At 45.6% G+C, this 24,380-nt stretch overlaps 1 protein-coding gene across 8 annotated transcripts in view; it reads right to left on the bottom strand.

The window, feature by feature from the left end:
* GRIN1 (glutamate ionotropic receptor NMDA type subunit 1) overlaps positions 1 to 24,380 on the bottom strand; it is a 697,943-nt gene that overhangs the window by 158,458 nt on the left and 515,105 nt on the right. For all 8 annotated transcript variants that reach the window (XR_014962874.1, XM_085610061.1, XM_085610053.1 and 5 more), the window contains one exon: positions 4,922 to 5,083. Coding sequence is in view for 7 of the 8 variants with exons in the window: in XM_085610061.1 (XP_085466187.1) it covers positions 4,922 to 5,083 (162 nt within the window). In the remaining variant the exon portion in view is untranslated. The remainder of the gene's footprint in view (positions 1 to 4,921; positions 5,084 to 24,380) is intronic.

Raw genomic sequence — 24,380 nt, 5'->3', positions numbered from 1 at the left:
TCAAAATTAATTTGTACTTCTGCCTCCCCATCTTTCATAAAGTAATTGGCTAAGTCAGAGACTATACTAGAAAAAAGAAAGCTCTTCAAAGAGAGGCTGGCAGTGGCTTATGTGGGACCATTCATGTGTATGTATTGTGGCGTCAAAGGAACTTTGCAAGAATCAGTGGTACCAAGTTTCTAGTATTGCAGGGCTGGATTTGAATCTCATATTTTCTACCTAAAGTAGCAAGATTCTCACCTAGGAACATTGGACATTACAATCCTCTAACTACAATTGATCCCCATGGCTTTTTATCCCTCATCTGCACTACAAATTGCCTCCGCACCAGACCTCACATGGCTACTGCACCAACTGACAGCAGTTGTAGGTTACATCAGGTCCTACTGATCAAGCATAGGTTTTCTAATGAAGAAGGTTTTGCTGCTTAGAAGCAGGTGCAGTAAACAGGCTTGGAGGCCTGAGAGAAACCCCGGGAGAAATTAAACAAACTTGTGTTTATGGACCAGAGATGTCAAGTAATATTAGATAGGCTAAATGATTGGTTAAGAAAACTAGCAAAGTCAAAGATGAATTCACTTGAATAAACAATCTCAGATAAAAAACAGAAGGAGAAATCTGCAGATGTCTGATTGTACAGCTGTTCCATAATGTTGACATGAATATCAAATATGATCCCTAAACTCTTCTTCTAATTCCATATTTTGAAGGTCAATTAATCATGAGGCATTGAGTGGTTGTGGAAAGTGGCAATTTTCCACTGATGTAATTTATAAAAAAAAGGGCACCCATTTTCTTTGTGCTATTTACATAGGACTCTGTTAAGGGAGATGTCTATTCCATATGATTAAGGAACACAGGGACTCTGGCCCAAGAAGCCAATTCAACTGATCTTAGTTAGGAAGATATGAATTCAAAAAGCTGGATGGAGACCCTCGTTTGTCAGTCTAAGGTGCACTCTCCTGCACTTAATTAAAAATAGAACTTTCTCAACTGCCTATGGATCTGAGTCTACAGATGAGCTGGGTGCCAGGGTAAAATGATACTGTGCTGCAAGTTCTAAGTGGGTACATTTTCTAACCAAATAATCGATGCCATGCATGCTTAAGAGATCCAACACAAAGTATGTTTTAGCCATTTGGTATTAGAGGAGCAAACTGTGATCAAAAGTCTCTAAAATATCTATCACGTAGCAGCTCTAAAACAACCAGGTGAAGATAGTGGAATATATTTCTACTGTAATACTAATGTGCCCATAAAGCAGTTAATCAGGTGGTGATCCCTAAGTGCATGGATGAAAGGTAAACGACAGAGGCGAGGAAGCAGGGATTAATGAGGAACAGCTAAAAGGTAGAGAAAGGGAGGGAGAGAGCGGTATGCGAATGAACTTGAGGTGATAAAAGGACACCTTAGAGAGTGAGAGAGGTAGAGAGACGTGTAATAAAGTTGAGAAAAGGCCAGTTGAAAGCAAGAAAGAGAGAGACCGGTATAGGGTAGGATATTTGCAAGAGTCAGAATGATAAAGAAGGGATAACAAGAGAGGTGCAAATGAGATAACTGAAAGAGAGAGAACAGGTGTGTGTGAGAGAAAGACAAGTGAAAGACAGCTGAGTTAGATAGAGAGGGAGACCAGTCAGAGACAGGTAATAAACAGAAAGAAGCATAAGAAACAGCTGAGAGAGATAAGAGGTGTTACGTGAGACAGAGATGGGCAAGTAAGGTAGTGTGAGTGGTAAATTGACAGTCAAATTTAAAAAGGAACAGCCAAGAATAGTAGGAGACAAATAGAGATAGACATTTAAGAGACAGCTGAGAGGGGTAGATTAGGAAATAAAGTAATTTGCCATGTGTGCGATAGGTGAAGACAGCTGAATGATATAGAAAGGGAGGCCTGTGAGAGAGAGATGTCAAAGAGACAGAAGGGTGAGCGTCAGCTTAGAGAGAAACTGAGAGAAGTGTGGGGTCAACGGAGAGGGATAGAAGAAGACACATGAGCAAGATAGATGGGTTGCCGACAAGACAGGCGTGTTACTAAAGGAGAGTTGAAAGAGAGATTTGGGGAGAAAGCAGGTGTTTAAGGGAGCTAAAGAGTGGGGAGAGCAGGGAGAGAGAGAGAGAAGGGAAGACAGATGAGAGAGAGAGAGAGAGAGAGAGAGAGAGAGAGAGAGAGAACGTTTGTGGCTCTGGGACTCCTTGTGAAGGTGGAAGGAGGGGGGCGAGCCTCCTTCACCCCACATTGCAGGGAGTCGCGGGGGCTAATGTTTTGCTACGCCACTGGCCTTGGAATAGCCGCTTCCCAAAACTTGAGTAGAATTTACTATTTTGCATATATCTGCACTCATGGCATGGACACTTTCAGTAGTAAATACAGTTACTACCACCAGTTATCACTTTGAATTCCTCCTCGCAGGCTTAAAATAGGTATTTTAGGGCTCAAACTTTAGAAAGGAAAACACATTTGTGAATAGGCCACTAAATAACTGTGACTTAAATGTAAAGTACTTTAGTACATAGTATCTCATAGACAGGGAGTGTAAAGACGTCGTGTTGAGGCATGCGGGGGATTCATGCTCAGATATGAAAAAAGCCACTTGCGCATTTACACAACGTGAAACCACTGATTTTCTAAGTAAGGACTTGTTCTCAATACCTATAATCACCTCAAACCTCTCCCCTACACCAAGAAACAGATCACTGGCCCAGGCCTGCATAAGCTACACCAAGACTACATGTGTTACTATCAACAAATGAGAAATGTCAATGTGTTCTTAGAGGCAACAACTTGTAATCACTGCCAACTGAGTCCAAGCTCAACAAGACTGAATATCCTGTTCTTCCTGTTATATGACTTTTCATCAACTGTGGAAGGGAATGTGTTCGCAGCATAAAAGCATCACATACCTTAGCCTGTCACTCTATATAAACGTGTTGTGCAGTTGCCATGATGCACAAACAATAAGAAGTCTCATTACTTCTAACTTTTTTACCCTTTTAACTAATCGCTGTAGTGCAGATAGAGCAGTTTCTTTTTGTGCAGCACTCGTAAGATGTCACCTACATAACCCCGTTTCGATGGGGAAAACTTGAGATACAAGATATTTATTGTGTTAGAGCTGAGAGCCTTACAGCCTTAGGGTGGTCTTACCCACGCTTTTTACATTTTTGTCTCACCTTTTTGCTGATTTCCTTTTGTTGGCCTTAAAACTCTGAGCACTGTACCACTGCTAACCAGTTCTAAAGTGCATGTGCTTCCCCCCTAAAACATGCTTTGATTGACTTATCCACTATTGGCATATTTAATGTATCTATAACTCCCAAGTAGAGTGTACTACATGTGCCTAGGGCCTGTAAATTCAATGCTATTGGTGGGCCTGCAGCACTGATTATGCCACCCACACGGGCAGCACTTTAAACTTGTCTCAGGCCTGCCACTGCAGAGTCTGTATGTGCAGTTTTACTACCATGTCGACTTGGCATTTAAAATCTCTTGCCAAGCCTTAAACTGCCCTTTTATAACATATCAACCAACCCTCAGGTACACCGTAGGTAGCTCATATGGCAAGACAAAAATCCTACCTCAGGAGCAGAGAAACAGCAAACTTAGAAAGCACGAGTGACTGCTGGCTGCTGCTGTCTGTGTCCTGTAGGCTGCTGTTCATGTCCTGTGGCATTAATCGCTATTGTCTTAGTGCAAAATGCATCCTATGGCCTATTTCAGACACGTGCAATTTGTGCTAAAAAAATAAAGTTAAACGGTGCTCATTGCTAATGAGCTAATGAAAACACTCCTGCGAAAACCTCTAAAAGTCGCCATTTACCAGAACAACGGAACCTGCAACACTTAGACATATCTAGAGGCATCCAGAAATGAAGCATAATGTCTGTCACCTCTCTAATCTCGAATACAAGCTTGGCCTAGAACATGGTGCGATTACGGTGCCACTTACAACATCACTGTGAAGCCCCCTGTTTGAAAAAGTGCAACAAATGCTGCAGGTGCTGCCCTGTAGGGACAGCCATGTTCCATTTCTCTAATAAAACACAAACCCTCACGTCCTATCACACTCACTGAAACTCTTAGATACACTTTCAGTCCTCCACTGTTTCACTCAATCCAAACATACACACCTTTGTTTTTCATACACACCTGCGCTCACTCACAATAACATAGGATTGCACATATACACACACACCTTCTATCACACCACACATTCACTTTCACACTCACAAACACATTCTTTCAGGCGTACAAGTAAATTCGCTACCACCAAAGGGTTTGTGTCATATGTGACTGTGTGACACCTTTAGGTAGCCTTGTTATTCTTCTCCAACAGCACAGTGTATGCTGGATGGTTTAAGTGCAATACTGAAAAAGATGTGTCCATTTGAGTAGGCCTGGCTTTACTGCGCTGTTTTATGCAAACATCAGCTGTGCATGCCTTTGCTTAGGTGTTTTAGCACATTAAAAACAAACCTAATGGATTTGCCAATGCTTGTTTCCATGTGCGACCACAGGCTATCCTTTGCCCATTGGCAGCTATTGCAGAGACGCTTCTGCTAAGAGGACCCTTGTTACCGTTCCTCTCCCTTCAGAATTAAGGTTTCCTTCATGGACATGTAATCTGAATCAGCTAAGTAGGTACAAGTAGAAAACCACCAAACAAATCATGGCCATGCAATTCTCACTCCACCAATGGCCATACACCTATGTAACCCTCCTACTGCTGCTCAATCCATCAGCTGCAACAGCTGAAACGTGTCACTGTGCAAACTTAAGTTGCCAGCTACAATATGCAAATATTCTGAAACCTGGAAAGTAGTGTTAAACTAAAAGTAAACATGCCACAAAGCAAATCGGTCTGAAAAACACTGCAATATAACGTTCACAATATTAGGTTATGTGGAAAAAATAGCTACAAACTTGAGAATGTTCAGCGAGACGTTCTGCTTCCACGGGCTGTCCTTTCTCATGCCGATCCCGAAGCCCGAGCGGAAAAAGAGCTCTCCCGTGGTCACCAGGTCGCACTTCTGGGAGGCTTCGAACTCCAGCACTGCAGAGTCCCATATGAAAGCATGGAGTTTGCTAAGGGTAAAACAGGAAGCTTTATGAACACCAGAAATCATCGCTGTTCAATACACATTCCTAGAGTGCAGAAACAAACTCGTCCCTCTTTTCTATTTAATTAATCTCGCTCACAGGCACACATGTCCACCACTTCAAATAACACCTCACATCTCTTACTGCTCCACTTCAGCTGATCTATTCCTATTCAAAACACTCAAGTAAATAATGCCTGAGAGCTCAAGAGCACAGGCCTAACCCAACTAATCCTACAGACATAAGAAAGCACACATTACTAATCTACTTCATATTTACCTCTAACCTTAGATTGCTGCTCCCCGCAAAGCGCTTTAACACTTCGTCAAGATAGTAAGCACTATATAAATACAAATTACAAATACATAAAAAAAATGTTATGATCAGGCTCCACAACTGCGCCTTCTTCAGATGTAACTAAATAGTAATGGGTTAATGCTCTGCTCTCACGACTTGTCTCTTTCTGCATCAGAATACAATTTGATTTCAAGTTGCTTCCAGATACAAGAGCACATTAAACATTGTTTAAAGTATCATGAATAGGCTAAAAAGCCCATTCTATATTTTTTATAAGAGAAGAGGTTGAAAAAGGCGCGACCTCCATAACATTATATTGGGCTCCTGCTTTTACCTTAAGGGAGGAAATTGCTTCAACCTCTATTTGTTAAGTATAATATTGTTACTCTTGAGGATGCCAAATGCTCCTTGGGTTGACTGGATCTTACAGATATAGTAATAGCAATGGGTCAAATATTACGTTATTTAAAATGTTTTGTGAATTGCTGAATGTATTGCTTTGTGATGTTTTAAAATACGTCCAGTCTCAATAAACAAAAAAGTAGCATTTACCAATGCAACCTATGAACCTATGGGATCGCCCGGCCTCTGCTGGTCTTCATTAAGAGACAGATACGCACTACAATTGCAAAGGATCCAGCACAGCAGGCTATGTGTGTGGAGATGTGTATCAATAAATGAAGGATTCAAAAGATACATATGTGTGAAGCCTTGTCTTAGGACCCAGGGACAATCAATTGTTACTGGGCACATCTGTTCTTTAACACTTGTACCCCGGGGCCACAATAGTTATGCATTCCATCATGGATAGCCAAATTACTTTAGGCATTCTCATAGTAGTGAGGACAAACAGGCAAGGCTTATTGCAGGGAACGGAGGAGGCTAGAAGTTCAGATTCCATGTGAGAGCATAACCAACAGAAAAAGAAAAGTATCATGCTAACAGGTAAGTAAAGCACAACAGTTAAAACTAAGATCTACAATTGAAAACAAAAGATGCTAGCACCAACTGAAGGCGGGGCGATAAAATAAATGTTTTACAGATCTTAGCACTAGACATTAAACTTTTGTTGGTATGCTACAAGGCACGCCTGTGATGTGACGACTATCTGTCTCTTGTTACTTCGGTCCTGAAGAAGGAGGTATAGAGACACCCTACAAATACCAAACGAGTTCAGCAAAGAGCAAGTTGGAGGAAATGGAGTAGCACCTTAAGCTTGGATATCTTGCTTCCCCTGGTCAGCTAGACTGGGGCAACCATATGGCTTTGGAGATGATGCAGTACATAGGACTGTATTCATGCAAGTCATCCCAGCTGTGCTTTGTACAGAGCTTGACTTAAGGAAGTTAGCGGTCCAATCGGATTTACTAATATCACTGATCATATTCCGAATGGAGAGTCCTATATCTGATGCAACATTGTTGTGTTCCAAAACCACTGCTTTATTGTCGAGTAAAGGTTACTGGCTGTAAGTTCGAGCCAGTTTTCAAAGATAGCACATCAGGCATCATGTGTTTCACCTCTTCTAGGCGCGTAGCTAGGGGTTTTCTCAAGCCTGTTGAAATTGGTGAGGATAACAGATATTCCTAAATCCAATTGGATCTTTAAGTTCCTTAATGATATTTATTTCCTAGTGGGAAAGGGATTTTCCCACTTACTGAATCCAGTCTGGAAAACTAGACCTCTAACCCAATCATAAAGGAAACATGACACCAAGAACAAATCTCACAACCCTCGGCATCTTTGTGCAGAGCTTCCTGGAGATTATTTCCTCCTCCGGGCCGATGAAGTTCAGCCCCATTTATAGGCAGATAGTTTTCTTCCCATGTTACCACAGTAATTTGAATCTGGTGACTCTACGAAAGATAACCCTTTTTTGATGGAAAACAGCTGCCGCACAGGTTTCCGACCCAGCTCTGGTGCCTTCTTCCCTACACTGTAAAGGGTGTGTTAATGTCAAGAGCATGGCGATGAACCCAGTATTGCATGAAGGGTATAGTACTTACATCTCAGTTGGTCAGAGCACAATACCAGTGCCAACAAGAGGCCCAATAACACTGTAAATCCGGGGTGGAGGAGCTTCTTGTGCCTGTAGTTGACCAGATATTACTGCCATAAATTCTGAACTAAGAGTCTCCATTCAGACCAGATCAGGCTGATCAATGTTTTCTCTTCAGATTGGAAGGGTAACTTATTCCTACTATTAGTCAGATATCATTGGAGTCCACAGTCTTCAATCAGAGTTTTTCTGACTGATCATGGTCAATATATATACTTCTCTTGGACTGGAGGTCCATGTCTTCTCCTTTTGCCAAAGGAGATGGTCACAATCTCAAAAATTGCGTATGGGTGTGTTTCACATAGGTAGGGCAAACATATACTGGCCCCAAGAAAATTGGCAGAAAACCTCTGTCAACCACCAAGTCCACAACGTTTGAGAGAGGGAGAGGGTGAGTGTACATAAGGGTGAGATGACCAAGGTGAACTTCACCAGCCTGACACAAAGTGAACTACCTTTTTGTTCAACCCACACTGTAGGTCCAAAAGTTCTTCACCATTCACCCTTCCTTCACACACATTTCACATGCACACATCAGATATCCTTCATATATAACCCAGACAGGGAGAAGGCAATGGATCTCAGTTATTGGGAGTAAATTGACTGTTTATTGGGGAGAGCCAATTGGCAGTCTACCCACAGGGCTACAGCTAGAATGGCCTGTGACCCAGGATTATAATCTTGCTGTCACCACCTTCAGTCACTGCATGGCCTGGGTTGAGAGGGTGGCAGCCATTCTGAGAACGAGGGGTATATTTTGTGTGCTTCCCTAACATCTAACACTGACAAAAACCAACGTGATAATTACATAGTTAATGAGTTCACTAGATGAGCATACATTGCTGTCCAAAATAAATTACAATGTCAAGGCAGCGCATCTGTCTAAAGATTTGCAGAGGACGTTTGCTTCAACAATGTATGAAGATGATTTTTGTAAGAAACCTTCAAGTAGGATCTTGCTCCTCTGCAAGTAATTCCTATGGATACCTAGAAGGTTAAAACACCTTCCCATTCATTTGGAAGATGCGTATAGGAACATACTTGAACTGGAAGATGATGAATTCGTTTTTCGAGTTGGAACTTTTTAGAGAAGTGCTGTATGGGCCTGTAACACGAGGTGCACTTTATGAAGAATACGTTTTTGCGCTGGTTCTTCAATGGGTATTATAATCTGTGTGGGCTCCGTTTTAAATTTGCTGTAGGCGCTTTTTATATATCTTGCACTTGTGACTAATGTTTTTATTGAATTTGTTTAATTCTCATCATGAAGTTGTGTTTTTTAATGTGTTGTAATGTGATTGTGCTTTTATGGTTATGGTCCTATCCGAAAAAAGTAATTTGAACTGAACTGAACTGATAGATAAGTCAGAAAGAGGAACATTTACTTTCAGTAAATTAATCAAAGGCTTAATTCAAGGAACAGTTTACATTATACTCAGCAAGGACCAGAGGCCTTCCCTTTCAGTAATATGATAGTGAGTGCCAGAGTAGCGTTCCTCTGACTGCCAGACCACAGTTCGCTCTGGTAGGCTCCTTCAGGATAATGTTCAGCCACCATTTCTTCAAGAGTGCACTTAGTTTCTGAGTTTGCTTCCAAAGCCAATACCTCACGAAAAATCACGAAAACTAGTGGCTCTGCATTATATGTTAGAAGTGTCCACACTTTCAGTGGTTCTGAAGTTATCATGCATGACCATTATGGTAACACAGTAAAGGTACATGGCTGACTGGTACATTTAATTTACTTATACTTCCTTAGTAGATGGTACTACATGTACACAGGGCCTATACATTAGGTGCTGCTAGTGGGCTGCAGCACGTTTTGTGCTACCCACTAAAGTAGAACTGTAAGACATGTCTCAGGCGTGCCATTGCAGCCTGTGAGTAGTTTTTAAAAACCATTTCAAGCTGGCAAACATTTTGCATGGCCTAAATCTTTCTTTTTAATACTTAGAAGTCACCCCATAGGTACGCTTTAAAGGCTCATAGGGCAGGGTGCATGGTATTTAAAAATTAGAACATGTATATTTAATGTTTTACATGACCTGAAGGTGAAAAATCTCTAAGGTCGATTTTACCTGTAGCAAGGCTGGCTCTCCCAGACTTCGGGTAGCAAATTCATCAGTCTTCCCAATAATTAAGCCTCATTGCCAGTTGCCAAGGTCAATAACAGTTGCTAAAAGCCCTGAACCCGCATTATAGTCGAGAGTTGCAGGCGCGGGCATGTAAAAGGAGAATGAGGGCCTTTCACATCTATAGTACCCAGAGGTAGAATGGTCATAAGGCTATTTCAACATTATACCCACTGGGGATACAGCGCTATACAATAAAAAGAGAGAAACAGAAAGTCTCTTGATACGAATGCCCCTTTATGCATCAATTGACTTCACTAACGTTTGTAGATTCTGTAACACGATGGAGTCATTGCCCAAGAATATGATCTTTATTGTATTACAAGAACGTACAATAAAAGTGTGTCTATGTTTAAAGAATTTTGAATAATGTGCTTTCGTTTTTAATAATTCTGAATTGTATTAAATGGCTATTATAATTTATTTTGTATCGTTGATATGGTTTGTATTAACTTAAACAACATAATCATGCCTTATATAGAAAACAGGAGGAAAGCCACGGTGAAACAATTTGACTCGTTGAACACAGCACTCACCAACAAAAGGCCGAAAACTAAATAAAGGAAAAAATATAAGCAAAAAAGATGAAAAACTGTAAACACGGTGGCCCAAAAATAATGATCATCTCAGTAGGAATAGGTTTTCTAAATTGATACAAGTGGTTACCATGAGAGATTATCAGCCCATAAGAGACCAATTGTAGTTGTTAGTGGCTTCTTGTGGCGCTATGTAAGGGATCCGGCGTGTCTATATGTGTGCGGTCAATGATTTCCGTATCTCCTAGAGCTAATGTCTACTGTGCCTTAAAAGACCCATTAACGTTTCCAAGAATTAAAGTACAATGTGATCAGAATAGCATGGGTTTTTCGACCTTGGGATTGTGTCTGAGAGTATTAGTTACCAGGGAAGCAGGTTCTGTTTGAAAACAGCCAATCAGTGTGCACATATAGCAGGGCTCTCCGTCCGCCGCCCCCTCTCACTTCCCTTCTCTCACTTTCTCTCTCTTTCTGTTTAAACACAATGTAATATAAAGCACAAAAAATAGCGAAAGTAAAAAAGTGGCACACAAAGGGCTGGAGAGAAAAAAGAAGGACCGGGGTGAAAAGTTTTAAAACGATGGAAATGTGGGTCTTCGAACATAAGAAAAAATAAAATGTGTGGATGTGTGGTGTGATGAGGAAAAAAGCGCTGCAAAAAGATGCGCTGAAATCAAAACTAATACATTCACAAGGTGCCAGCACAGCCACGCTAAAAATGTAGGAATAAACGTTTCTGCTTTTCAATTTTGTCACTTAAATTTTGTTTTTACCCTAACATCTGGGAGGGAATTTGTGGTCATTCATCTCTGTCTTATTTATATAGGCTACCCACCAGATCATGAATACTCGCAAACATTTGCCCAGGGTCCACAAAGTGGTGTCACCGAGGGCCGCACTGATGCCAGCGGCGGACGGTAGGGGGTCTGGGTGGGTCGGGCTTGTTTAAGGAGGTCTAAAAAAAATGTTAAATAAAGGGGCAAGCTTTTATTTGCAGGTTAATAAAGGCTTGTCCGTTTTATGTAACATTTTTTTTTAATATTAGTACTCAGCAACTATTGTTCACTGTAGGGGGGGGGGGCATGTACAGGTCAAGAGGGCAGCAAGCCGCTCCTGGACCGTACTTTGAGTATCACTTCACCAGAGTCTTATAGGCTTGAGGAAACATTGACTTGCCTTACCATAACGCAAGCTATTTCATAGGTTCACATGCATGAATAATACCCATCATCGGGCTTGCAAAAGCATATAACTGCTAAGTTGTTATGATAAGCCTAGTCACATAATTTGTAAAGAACCAAAAGAGCCAAACCTGTGACAGCTCAGTTAACCCCACTGCCCTCAGAGGCCACCATTTCTTAGCACAAGAGTGAAAGTAAGGTATTATATAGGTGAGCCTGAACCAGTTTGGTGGGTGGGTCATGTGAATCTTTGAAAGATACCAATGCTGCAGAACTACAGTTACAGGCTAGTATTTATTTTTTTCTTCAATATTGGATGTTTTGTAGATTCATGTACTCGAATCAGAATAGTAAGCAGTACTCATAGTGCCAAATAAAAATACATTCAGTGGATTGTGGTAAACAGGACAAAATGAATGAATGGGCTCACCTTAATGGAAAATATGATGAAGAACTGCTTGTACCACTGCTGCATTATTTCATGTCAAGTCAAGACAGCAATATTAAGCAAATGTGTGTCTGTTTCTAACATATCAAATAGGTACACCGGCAGACAGGGCAGTGGATGTAGACATTACTTGTGGAATGCTCTTTCTTATTTCCATCTAAAGGGCGTCCTGTCTTCTAATGGCAGAACACTAGGGCTGCAGACACCCACACTCTTTTTTTTTTTTTTTTTTTTAAGTTTTCAAAAACCTTTATTCAGCAGATAGTGTCAATACACGGCTTGGTGCCTACAACCTCGTCGGGCCGGCAGCGTAGTATGTTAGTCAGAAGAGTGGAGGTATACACAGCGGTTCGCCAACAACCCTAAAGGGCCGGGTGCGTCATAGTATATATGTGTTACAGTTCCTAGTTGTGTGTGAGGTCATTATAATGGAACATTATCACAACGTACATTGTGCAGCTGAGGAGGGAAGAGCAAAGAAAAACAAATGGGTAGTCCGTCACCGACATCGCGACCATTAGGGACCAATCAAAGAAGTGAAGCAACAGTTGCTCAAAAAAAAACGAGGCATCAAGGAAGTACACGTCGAGCGGGACCACTCCGCTCTCCATCCGCCCGTCCACCCCACTCTCTTTCTCATTCAGACAGGACTCGCTTTGCAAGGGGGGGGGGGAACACACCTATCCGCCGCAGTCAACAGCCCGGCGGGCTTCCCCGTAGGCAAATGCGAAGGGGGGGGGTGAGGGGGTGGGGGGAGTCCAGCACTGTGCAGTCCATCCTACTCCGGCGCCCCATCGGGGGCATCAGGCGATGTAGCCGCTAGGTAGCACCGCAGCGGAGCCCATATGTCCGCGGGACGGGACGTCGTTGGCAACAGTTCAGAATAAGTGCTAATCTGTTCTTGACAGTAGGCAAGGTCACGAATCCAGTCCTTGAACTTCGGGGCTCTACCCCTACCCCATCGACAAGCAACCCGTCTTTTAGCAATGAGGAAGGCTAGCGCGACAAACCTGCGGTACCCCGCGCGTATGGGCTCTACATACCCCAGCAGAGCAAGGAGGGGAGAGGGCGCCACCACAGAGTCGATCATTTTGGAAAGTGCTTTGCATACTTGACATCAGAAACGGTGTACTGCTGCGCATTCCCATGCAAGGTGCAAAAAATCCGCCCCGGGGGCCTGGCATCTGTCACATCGGTCATTATCCCGAAGCTGAAAGCGGCAAAGTCGCGCAGGGGTACAGTACAGTCTGTGGACATACTTGTAATGTATTATCCTGAATCGACTGCTAGCGGAGATGCGTTCCGTCTGCAACAGACAGAATTCCCACTGTTTGTCCGTGAGCGGGGCAGGTAGCTCTTGGTCCCATTTAACACGCGCTGCCAGTGAAGGCGCCGGCATGGAGGAGTGCACCGAACGGTATATTTTAGAAACGAGTTTGGTCGGGACGTCGTCGCGCAGGATGCGGTTCAACGGTTCCATGGGCGAAGGTTCCTGTGGAAAGTCATGCATAAGCGCCCTCATCCCTTGTCGGAGCCGGAGGTACAGGAAGACGTCGAGTGGAGAGGGCTGTATGCCTGCATACAAATCGTCCATCGATCGAAAAGTGCCGTTATGGAACAGCTCCCCCCATGTCGAGACGTGAATGTTGTGCAGTAACTTGTGGAACCCCGCCTCCTGCAGTAAGGGCATACTGGGGTGATAAGCCAGGGGCAAGAGAGGCGCGTATAGGAAATCCAGGCCCACCTTAGCAGTCAAGTGCGTCCACGCGGACACCGTACTGAGCAAAGCTGAGGGCGTTTTATCTCTACCTGTCACCGGGATAAACAATGCGCCCTCTACGGGGACCGGGTGTGCCAGCCAATGTTCAGCCGCAAGTTGGGGCATATATCTGGGCTGTCTTATCCAAAAGAAAGCGAAATGCGCCTGAGCTGCATAATAGTACAGTTCAAAGTCGGGGATGCCAAAACCACCCTGATTGTACGGCTTTATTAGAGTCTCCCATCTCAGCCGAGGCGCCCTGCCACCCCACACGAGTCTAATAAGCTCAGTGCGCAACTGCCGAAAAAAAAAGGCGCCCGGATGGAAGGGAATATTAAGGAATAGATACAGCAATTGTGGTAGTATCACCATTTTGATCAAGGACGATCTGCCCGCCATAGAAAGAGGAAGGGAGTTCCAGCGCGTCACATGCTCCGCAATGCGCATAATCGCCGTACCGTAATTAGCCCGCATGAGTTCCTCCCTGCTTTTTTCAACGCGTCTGCCCAGGTATTTAAAGTCGCCCTCACACCAGGTGAGGGGGAAATCCATTTCGAAACGCTCGGTTGAAGGCGTTAAAGGGAACAGACAAGACTTGCCCCAATTTATCTTGACCCCAGAAATCTCACCAAAACGGATAAACTCCCTGAGGATCGTATTGAGATTGGCCACAGGGTCCCGTATATAGAGGGTGATATCGTCCGCATACATAGACACCAATATCTGTCTCTGAAAGCATCTTAACCCCTTGTCTTTATGATGTTGCCGCAATCTCGCTGCCAGGGGCTCCATAGCAAGAGCAAACAGCAGAGGCGATAGTGGGCACCCCTGCCTGGTGCCTCTGGATATGGAAAAAGGAGCAGATAGCCGACCATTCACCAACACTTTGGCTCTAGGGCCAGTGTATAGTAGTTTAATCCAGGAAATGAATATACTGGGGAACCCCATTCGCTCTAGCACTTGGAACGTATAATCCCATTCCAGGGAGTCGAAGGCCTTGGTGGCATCAAGGAAGACCGCGGCCATAGGAAGGTCATCATGCACCGAGTTCAGAATGGAAAAGAACGTGCGCAGGTTATGGGACGTCGCCCGGCCGGGCACAAAACCAGCTTGGTCAGGCAAGATCAAGTTGGGGAGCAAGAGATTAATGCGAGTTGCTATGAGCTTAGCTAATATTTTCACATCACAATTTAGCAGGGAGAGAGGCCGGTAAGAATCAACGTCATTAGCTGCTTTACCTGGTTTAAGCAGGGACGTGATGAGGGCCATACGCATGGATGGGGGCAGGGAGCCGACCTCCAGAGCATCTTCATAAACTTCTCTCAGGACAGGCGCCATAAAGTCGATATAGGTCTTATAAAATTCAATGGGTATCCCGTCAAGCCCTGCAGTCTTACCCGACCGCATGTGCATGATAGCCTCCCGCACCTCGTCCAGCTGGAAAGGGGTGCTAAGAAACTCCTGTTGCGTAGGGCTAAGCCAGCCAAGCGAGACATCCCCTAAGTAGTCCTGCAAGTGGAGAGCTCCGGCTCGTGCAGACGAGTAAAGCCGGTGGTAGTGCGCGACGAACCTATTAAGGATCTGTGTGGTGTATCTGTACAGCACGCCATCCTCCCCCAAGAGCTCCACGATGGTATTAGAAGGGCGCATCAGGCGCACTGTCGCCGCCAAAGCCTTACCTGGCCTCTCACCTTCGCCATAGCGGCGAGCAACCCAGTGCTTGCCTCTGAATTTCACCTCTCTAGCGGCTTCCTCCGTGTACTCAGTAATCTTTTCGCGGATGCTCGCAAGCGTGGCATCATCGGGATTGGCAGCCAGCGATGTCTCAAGCGTCCCCAAGTCCGCCTCCAAGAGGCGAAGACGCGCCAGCAAGCTCTTCAGTACACCCGACCCTTTGGCTATGCACATGCCCCGTAACGTTACCTTAAATGCATCCCAGATGGTCGCGACATCTGCCACCGAATCTTTATTGCGACGGAAAAAGTCAAGACATTCTTCTCGCAGTTCTTCCTGAAACAGTTCGTCCAACAGCATCGTGGGCTGTAGACGCCAGGCCGTCTTCGGAGGGCCAAGGTCAGGAGCCCGCAGAGTGACTCTGACCGGCGCGTGGTCAGAGAAGGTGCGAGGGAGGTGAGCCGCCCGGTCGAGCGCTGCCAGAAAACGCGGCGCCAAGAGGATGTAGTCGAGTCGCGCCCACGATTTCGCCTGAGCCGTGGTGTGCGTACCCTCCAGTGAAGTAACGTGGAGGTGCCGCCATGCATCAATCAAGTGGTGCTCCGCAAGTATCTCCAGCAGCGCTCTGCGGGATTTGGTAAAGTGATGGGGAGCAGGGTGGGATCTATCCATCTGCGGATCAAGAGTGGTGTTGAAATCCCCCCCCCCATATGAGGTGCTGCGGGCCGGCACCTAGTATGGACGCCTCAAGGTCTGTGAAGAATTGCGGGTCATCTACATTGGGGCCATAACAGCAGACTAGGGTCACCGCCAGCTGGCCAAGCCTACCCCACATCAGACTGTACCTGCCCTGGGTGTCATTCTTACAGCCAGCCAGAACGAAGGGGGTACCTTTTTTCACTAATATCGCTACGCCTCGTGAGTAGGAGGAGTAGGAGGAAAACGCCACGTACTTAGCCCATCGGCAAGCGAAGGTCGGAGCAGTCTGGGTGCTAAAGTGAGTCTCCTGTAGGAACGCTATGTGGACGGTATGGCGGTCTAGGTAGGAGAGGATCTGTCTACGTTTCCTCGGGTCCCCCAAGCCTCTAACGTTCCAAGTCAGTATGTTCAAGTCAGTGTCCCCCATTAGAAGTTGGATGAGAAGAAGGAACAAGGCGCAGTGGCCAAGGAGCCAGTGCCCGGACATCTACCCAATGAACACATGTCAATTTCACACACCTCACAGCACCGCTAGCAGCGGAGTATGCCTCATGCCGCACAAATGTACCTAAATGCAGTCCTCGGAGGTAACAGCACCACCATTCCGTGAATAGCAACATCCTGACATCATCTGCGCACCAAAACGTACCAACATAACAAAAAACTACACCCACACCCCCCCCAACCCGCAGCCCAACATTGGATCTGTAACCTGTCACAGTTATGGTCTCAGCTATCGAGATGTACGTAGATAGTACATAGTATAAGAATCGGGAAGAAGTGAGAAAAAGAGACGAGCCGCTATATATCCAAGCAGGTACATACCCTGTAACCCCCTCCCCCACCCACTGAAGCAGCCCCAACTTGCCAGAAAGTACATCCCACCCCCCTCCCCAAATTGCCACTACACAGCTCAACAGGAGCAACATAGTCAGTTTATCCATAGGGGAACACCCTTCGGGGGACATCCAGAGGACACGCGTAGCCACCCTGTGCGCCAAGCTCCCCAGCACAGACAGAGGAACGAGGGGGGTGGTACCTGGAATATCTTACCAACCGACAGCCATCAGCCATCCAGTACAGCGCAATGCCGCCTTGAGGATAACATCCAAGCGGGCATGTGTGGAGGATCTCCAGAAAAGCGTCATAAAGCTCTTCCCTGGGCCCCGCTGCGAGCCCCAGAAGACAGAGGGAAAGACAGTCACTGTTCGTCATCTTGCTCAGTACTATCCTCTCCGCGCTGCCCATTACGTGCATGTTTCAGGGATCTCAGAAAATCGTCCACTTGCTGCGGGCTTGTAAAGAAATGTTGCTTCGCCTGATGGGTGATTCTTAGCTTCGCTGGGTACAGCAACGCATAGTCAATTTGAAGGGCCCTAAGTTTCTTCTTCACATCGATGAACTTGCGCCGCTGTTCCTGAACGACAGGAGTGAAGTCCGGATAGAGGGTGAAGTTGACACCATCACAGGTGAGGTGCTGATTTTGGCGCGCAGCCCGCAGCGCCGCGTCTCGGTCCCTATAATTCAGCAGCCTCGCAATGATGGGCCGAGGTGGAGCCCCAGGTTTGGGACGCGGCCCAAGCGAACGATGCGCTCTCTCGACTATGAACTGCTTGGAGAGTGCCTCAGAACCCACGGAGGCCAGGAGAATCTTCTCCACATAATCTTCCATGCGCCCTGTGTTGGTGGACTCCGGAACCCCCACCACACGAATGTTATTACGTCGGCCGCGAGCCTCCAACTCCTCGTTTTTAGCTGCGATAACTCTCAATACATTATCCATTCTTGAGAGTTGTGAGGTATGTGAAGCAACGGCATCATCATTGTCGGAGATCCGTCTTTCAGCCTCGGTGATACGTTCTTCATGAACGTCCAGTTTCTGTGCAAAAGCATCCATTCGGGAAGAGATGCGATCTACTTTGTCGACTACAGTAGCGAAGCCCTGTCTCATCTCCTGCATCAGCTGCTGCATGTCCAGCGGCGGTGAGCCCGGCCCAGCGGCAGTCGCTGGGGGGTCGGCCGGGCCCCCAGCGTCAGGCGCGCCCCGCAGTCCCTTCTTGGCCCCCGGGGCCTCGAATGAGAGCTTAGGTTGTTTGCTGTCCTGTTTCCCCATTACTGGTCCTCTGGGCAGGGGCGATGTAGAGCCCAAGGAAGGGGGGGGGGGGGGGAGACACGGAGCACACCGGCCAGTCACAGTCCGCCAGCAAACACCTCTCGATAAGCAGCCGACTGTTACAGGGCCCAGCCAGATCACCTAAGGCAAGGACCGGCAGGGAGATAGCACCTCAAGGCCACCGAAACGGACAGCCGCCGTTCTCAACGCTCAGCAACAGCGGGAGGGCAGTCACCGCCGCAGTCCGCAGTCACTTCGTCGCCGTACACGCAAGGGATAGACACAGGTATTAGGACGCCCCACACGATAGGAACCACACGGTTGTGTCGCCCAGGGCTTGCCAGGCAGCCGCCTCACGCACTTGACTGTCGTATCACGGCCCAGATGAAGGTCCAGGGCGGCAGATGGCCTCAATAGTACTCCACAGGGACCAGAGCTCCACCAATAGCCCCCACGCCGGTACTCACAGGTCAGCAAGCGATCGCCATCCGCTCCAGGGGGGCACTCAGATCCGCCGAAGCCGCCACCCCGCGCCTCATCGTCACAAGCCTCCACGCACGGAAATGTGCAGAGGATCTGGGAGAGGCCCGCACAGCAGGGATCCGAGTCTTCCTCCGGGCCGTCCGAGGTGAAGGGGTGGGGGGCCAGACGGGGTCACCTCAAGTCGATGGGGGGGAGTGCTCCAGCCGTCTGCAGCGCTCGGCAGGAGCTCCGGACCTCGCAGGACCCAGGATCAAGGGGGGGGGGCCCCGCCACAGGACAGCAATCCCCAGGCAGGAGGGTCGATCCGCTCTCCGAGGGCAGAGGGGGGGGTGCACTGAAGAATTTCGCCGCGGGGCCCACCTTCCTCGTGGCGCGCCGCGGACTCGCGTAGACCAGCTGCCCAGCCGCGGCCGCGCTCAGCTAGCGCACGGGTCGCGGTCTCGCTCCAGCTGCCTCTATCTTCGCCGCAAGCGGCTCCACGGCCACCAGACTCAGACCGGAGCTGCAGGGGGCTAGTAGGAGTACAGCCCAGCGGTTATTATCGGTCCGTCAGTCGGGAACAACAGGATAAATGTAAGATTCCTGATCCAGGCTGCAGGAGCCTCACAGGAGTGCGGCCATTCTGCTCGCGCGCCCTCTAGCGCCCCCGCAGACACCCACACTCTGCTTAAAGATTAGGGACTTTCAGAGGAGGACAACATGCTATCAAAAGATAATCAGATTTTCTGAATTCTTTTGTTTTTCGATGTAAATTTTGAGACATCGTCTAGGGTTGAATGTGTGCAGTTCCTTCCACTGCATCATTAGGGCTTTGAAAGACTATCTTTAAAACTGCTAGCTCATTAGGATGAAAATCTGATGGAAGTTTTGGATTGAACCGTAGATTTGTCCTCAGTGTGACTCAGTCATAATGAAATTGAACATTGGCCGTTTAATGGTACAAGCCTGATTTCCGCTAAATCTTGACAATGTTAAAGCTAACTATTAAGCCATTTTCTAAGATAGGTATTTCAATTCTGCCTTTGGAATAGGTTTAAAGGATCTTTAAATTAACTGACAAAGGACTGTGATCAGTTGCCCTGGAATTAATGGATATTTTATTGGAGGATAAACAGTAATACAAACATAAAGAATTCCTTTATTATTCTGTTTGACCACAGTGATAACTGGTTAGATGATATTCTGAAATGTGATATTGCCACGAAATGGACTTTGAAGTGTGAGTGAGACCTGAACGGGCTAAGTGCAATAAATATAGTAGAATCTGATTGGGTAAAGAAGAGATTAGCTTGGTATGTCTTATCTGTTGTCTCAGCTCTGGCATTGGCAAATATTAATCTTCAATATTTTGAATAATTTAGGAGATGGAACTCGTATTTAGGAGTCAAGCTGATAAATTGAGTGATTTTGGGTTGGGATCAAGAACTTGGCCTTTGTGCATAGTTTATAGATTGGCTACCTATCTGAGTGGTATTTGATGCTGTTTCAAGAGGAGAGATAGCTCTATGCACCAGTATTGTCTGAGCCACAATGGGGCTATTATTATGAGATGGCATGGTTCCTGTTTCATCTTAACACCTTCAGTATGATGGTTAGTGGGGTAAAAGCAAAATCAAAGATTCCTGACAATACTATCAAAAAGCATTCCAACGTGACCCCACTTGGGCATAATTATGGCTGGTTGTAAACACATCCAGGTTTGGCTTACCCCATCTCTGAAAATTGGATTTCAACTGTTAATTCAAGTCTCATTCAGAACACTCTGAGAGTGCCCACTCATTGACTTTTGTTGCCCGGTTTAAGTTCCGCTGTTAGTGCAATTTTATGACAAATTATCCATTTCCAAATTTTTTGTGCTTCCACCTAGAGTAGACATCTTTATGTTCCTCCCTACTTGCTTATATGGTACAAGGTCATCTTGTTTGTGCACACCAGCACTGAGGAACCTGAGACCATTAGGAGGAAAGATTGAAGGCCCAGGCCACTGCGCCAAATCCAATATGCAGTTGAATAGCTTGTAGTGACCAATTTCTATTGACTTACAAGTCTTGAACATGCACTCCTCAGCCTTCTAGGGACAGATTGGTGATTATTACAAACTGGAGTGGGTGCAGAAGTGGCTCATTTTTTCCAGTGATAAAAGTGGCCGGGTGAGCTGCTTAGTGGGGTAAAGACGTCTCACGTTTGTAAGCCTTTATATATCAGTTGAAGATAATGTTATGCCCTACGAGGATTTATTCCAGTTATTACTAGAAATTCATGGTGAAGTTGTGAGCAGAGGTGAATATAATGTATTGCAGAATCCAAAAATGGACTCCTCAGTGAATTCAAAGAGGCAGTTTAACCTCTTCACTGCGGCGCAAATTCCGCCGCAGTGCTGGACATTCCAATCGCGGGCGTGGTCATGACGTCTCCCGGCCGTCGTCCGCACACGCCCATTGTGACTCATGACGGCCGGGAGACGTCATGAGCATGGAAGAGGTTAAACCAAAAACTTTGAAAGCATTAGAAAATATTGGGATTGATTGACCCTTGGAGGGAGGTCTTTTCCACAAAAAACACATATACTTGTTTTTCAGGAAGATTTTGTAGTTCTTCTTGCATAAATTTCTTCATAATCTCAAAAGCTCTGGTATTTAAAAGGCAATGAATTTTACCTAATGGTTTTTCAGACCACGTAATGATCACCCTAGAGTTAGAGATGGGGAAAGCTTTGGTACACCCTAGACGTTGGGCCTTAACAAACAGTATTTACAGGAGGAAGGGTGGGTAGCAAACTTGTTAATAGGAGATAAAGGAGTTTTTGATAATAAACCATGGCTCCGCTTCCAATACTATTGTATGAGATGCCTTAAATGCATACATTAGAGGGTTGATAATAGGTAAAGATGCGGAGACCATCAAAAAATATCAATTGCTGAAGCAAACATTAGAAAGAATCGTCCAGCAAAGCAATTAAAGTTTTTAAAGAAATTATTCAATTGCCAATAAAAGAAAATTGGACAAGGCTAAACAGGCATTAAGAGACTCATACTACACAAAATGTGAAGTTTTAAATGGTGCTTCTGTGCTAAATGTTTACAAGGCTAGTCATTTTATGGCAAGATTCTTAGCCGGGTAGGCATGTGAACAAGCTGCCAATAACTGGATTGATGTTTTGAAATGTCCTGCCACTGGAAATACGAGTAGGGATCCGGTGAAAGTGGGGGAAATTATGTTGAAGCATTATAGACTGATTGACAAAGAATTCCTTGGAAAGATTTTAGCTCACCATAACATTCCGAGTCTATCTGAAGAAGAGTGGGTAAATATTACTCGACCCTTTCCCAAAGAAGAACCGGTATAGGTAATCAAGAATCTCCTGAATTGTAAAGCCTGCGGGCCAGATGTCTTCCCAGCAGAATTTTATTAATCTTTTTTAGGTGTTTTAGCTGAGAATTCTTTGTTGGTCGCCAACACAATGCTAGAGAGTAGCCCTATACTGGCCTCATTTTATAAGGGGAATGTGGTGAGCTTTATAAAAAAGGGGAAGGAGGGTGAGGATCCGATTTCGTATTGCCCAATTACATTCGTATTGCCCGATTTTAAAATCATCACAAAATTATTAGCTAAGAGATTTAACCTAAGGGCATCAAATCTAATCCATTTAGATCAGAATGGTTTTGTTGCTGGGCGATAGTTGGAGAAAAACACACATTATCTGGCCAAAGCATTAGAATAATTTGTGCTTTTGTTAGATGCTGAGAAAGCATTCGACCTCGTGGTCTGGGAAATGTTATTCTTTATTTTGTCGAGATTTGGTATTCCATCCAGATCACGGGGCTGATACATAGGATGTATCGCAATGTAGAAGCAAGTATTATTGTAAATGCAGCAGAGGTGTGGAAATTACAAGTCTTGCGCAGAACCCGCAGGGGCTTTCCTCTATCCCCTATTCTATTTGCTTTTTTATCAAGCCATTAGCAATAGCGATTAGAGAAAATGCCGATATCCCATGTGCTTTAACCACATCTTTTTACAAAAAGGTGGAGTCTATGTTTGCGTCTTTTATTTGCCCCCAAAAAATAGCCAGATTAGCACTTACCACTTTATATGAAGGGCTGGAAAAAAGGGGGTTTGGCGCTTCCTAACCTTAAAGATTATTATTTTGCCTACTTTGCACAGTATATGTCCAGGTTTAATGTGAAGCTTCACATAGGAATATTTATGAATTATTTTATGCACCTGATTTTTAAAGCACATCATATAGGTGATGTGTTAAAGTTTGTAAAGTCGCCTAAAAAAGTCCAGTATGAGAGTTTGAAGTGGTTCTTCAGAAATGTAGGACTCTCAATTGGAGATATACCATTCCCTATATTAATGCTGCAACACCCCTGTCAGAACTTGTTATTGAGTCTGGCCTTAACTTGGCACCCGAAATTGTCCACAAATGGGCAAAAGTAGGGTTTAGGAAGCTATCAGACTTTCTTCTGGTGGAGAGATGGCTTAATATATTGGAAATTCACAAGTTAATTCAAGACGATTGCCTGCTCCTCGATTCCTATAGGATGCTGTAATTTGGATTTAGCCCAGACAAATTGTGGCCAAAAATAGTATTCACATTACTTGAAACTGGTGAACATAAAAGTCCCGGGGAATGGAAAACATTGCTGGCATCTATGAAAGGTATCGATCTAACCCAATCAATCAGGGGTATTGTAGAGCTCAGTACTCACCCATGAGGGTCTCAAGGAGCTGGGGCAGCTCCGTAAGGGTAATTCAAAAAGCCAGGTCTTGAGGTCCTTTAGGAATTGGTGACGTGTCGGGCTCCATTGGAGGTGAAGGAGGAGTTCGTTCCAGGTCTTGGCTGCGAGGTAGGAGAAAGACCTTCCACCAGCTCTGGTCCTGTAGAAACGAGGGACGGCGCTAGGGCGAGTTCAGCTGAGCGGAGGTTTCTCTTGGGGCGTGGAAGGAGATTCTGTTGTTGGGGTCTGGTGTTGTGGAGGGCTTTGTAGGTGTGTGTGAGCAGCTTGAAGATTATTCTTTTTTCAACTGTGAGCCAGTGGAGGTCGCAGAGGTGTCGGGTGATGTGGTTGTGTCGTGGGATATCGGGGATAAGTCTGACTGCAGCGTTCTGGACGGTCTGAAGTTTGCGGAGGAGGTTTTTGATGATTTCGGCGTAGAGGGTGTTGCCATTGTGCAGTCTGCTGGTGATGAGTGCTTGGGTGCTGATTTTCCTGAGTCAGGGGGATTCATTTGAACATCTTGCGAAGTATGTGGAGGGTATTGAAGCATGTGGAGGATACAGCGTTGATCTGGCGGTTCATGGTAAGTGAAGAGTCGAGTATGATGCAGAGGTTGCGTGCGTGGTTCGTTTGGGTGGGCCGGTGTCCGAGGGCGGGGGCCACCGGGTGTTGTCCCATGTGAAGGGGTGGAGACGAGGATGAGGACTTCTGTTTTCTCTGAGTTGAGCTTCAGGCAGATGTTGCTCATCCAGGTCGCAACGGCTTTCATATCTTCTTGGAAGTTGTGCCTGGTATTGTCGAGTTTTATGGTGAGGGAGAGGATGAGCTGAGTGTCATTGGCGTAGGAGACGATGTTGAGATTGTGGTTTCTGATGATGGTTGCGAGGGGGGCCATGTAGACGCAATCAAAAATGCAATAAAAAAATGGGGCAAACATGAAGATCTGGAATTAACAACTAGGATGTGGAATGAAGTCAATTTACTAAATTACTGCGTGTTAAGAGGGGCCAATTGGCACCAAATGTTATTTTTCACTAAATAGTTGCTGTATAGAACCCCACAATTTCTTTCACAAGTTAACCCTAACCTGTCGAGTCACTGTTTTTGTTGTTCTGATGGGTCTGTGACCAACTGGGTACACATAATTGACCAGTGTTGCCTTATCCAGGGATTCTTG

The sequence above is a fragment of the Triturus cristatus genome, chromosome 1_2 (genome assembly GCF_964204655.1).
Source record: "Triturus cristatus chromosome 1_2, aTriCri1.1, whole genome shotgun sequence".
In the NCBI taxonomy this organism is placed as follows: Eukaryota; Metazoa; Chordata; class Amphibia; order Caudata; family Salamandridae; genus Triturus; species Triturus cristatus.
This window is presented reverse-complemented; position numbering and strand designations above follow the sequence as displayed.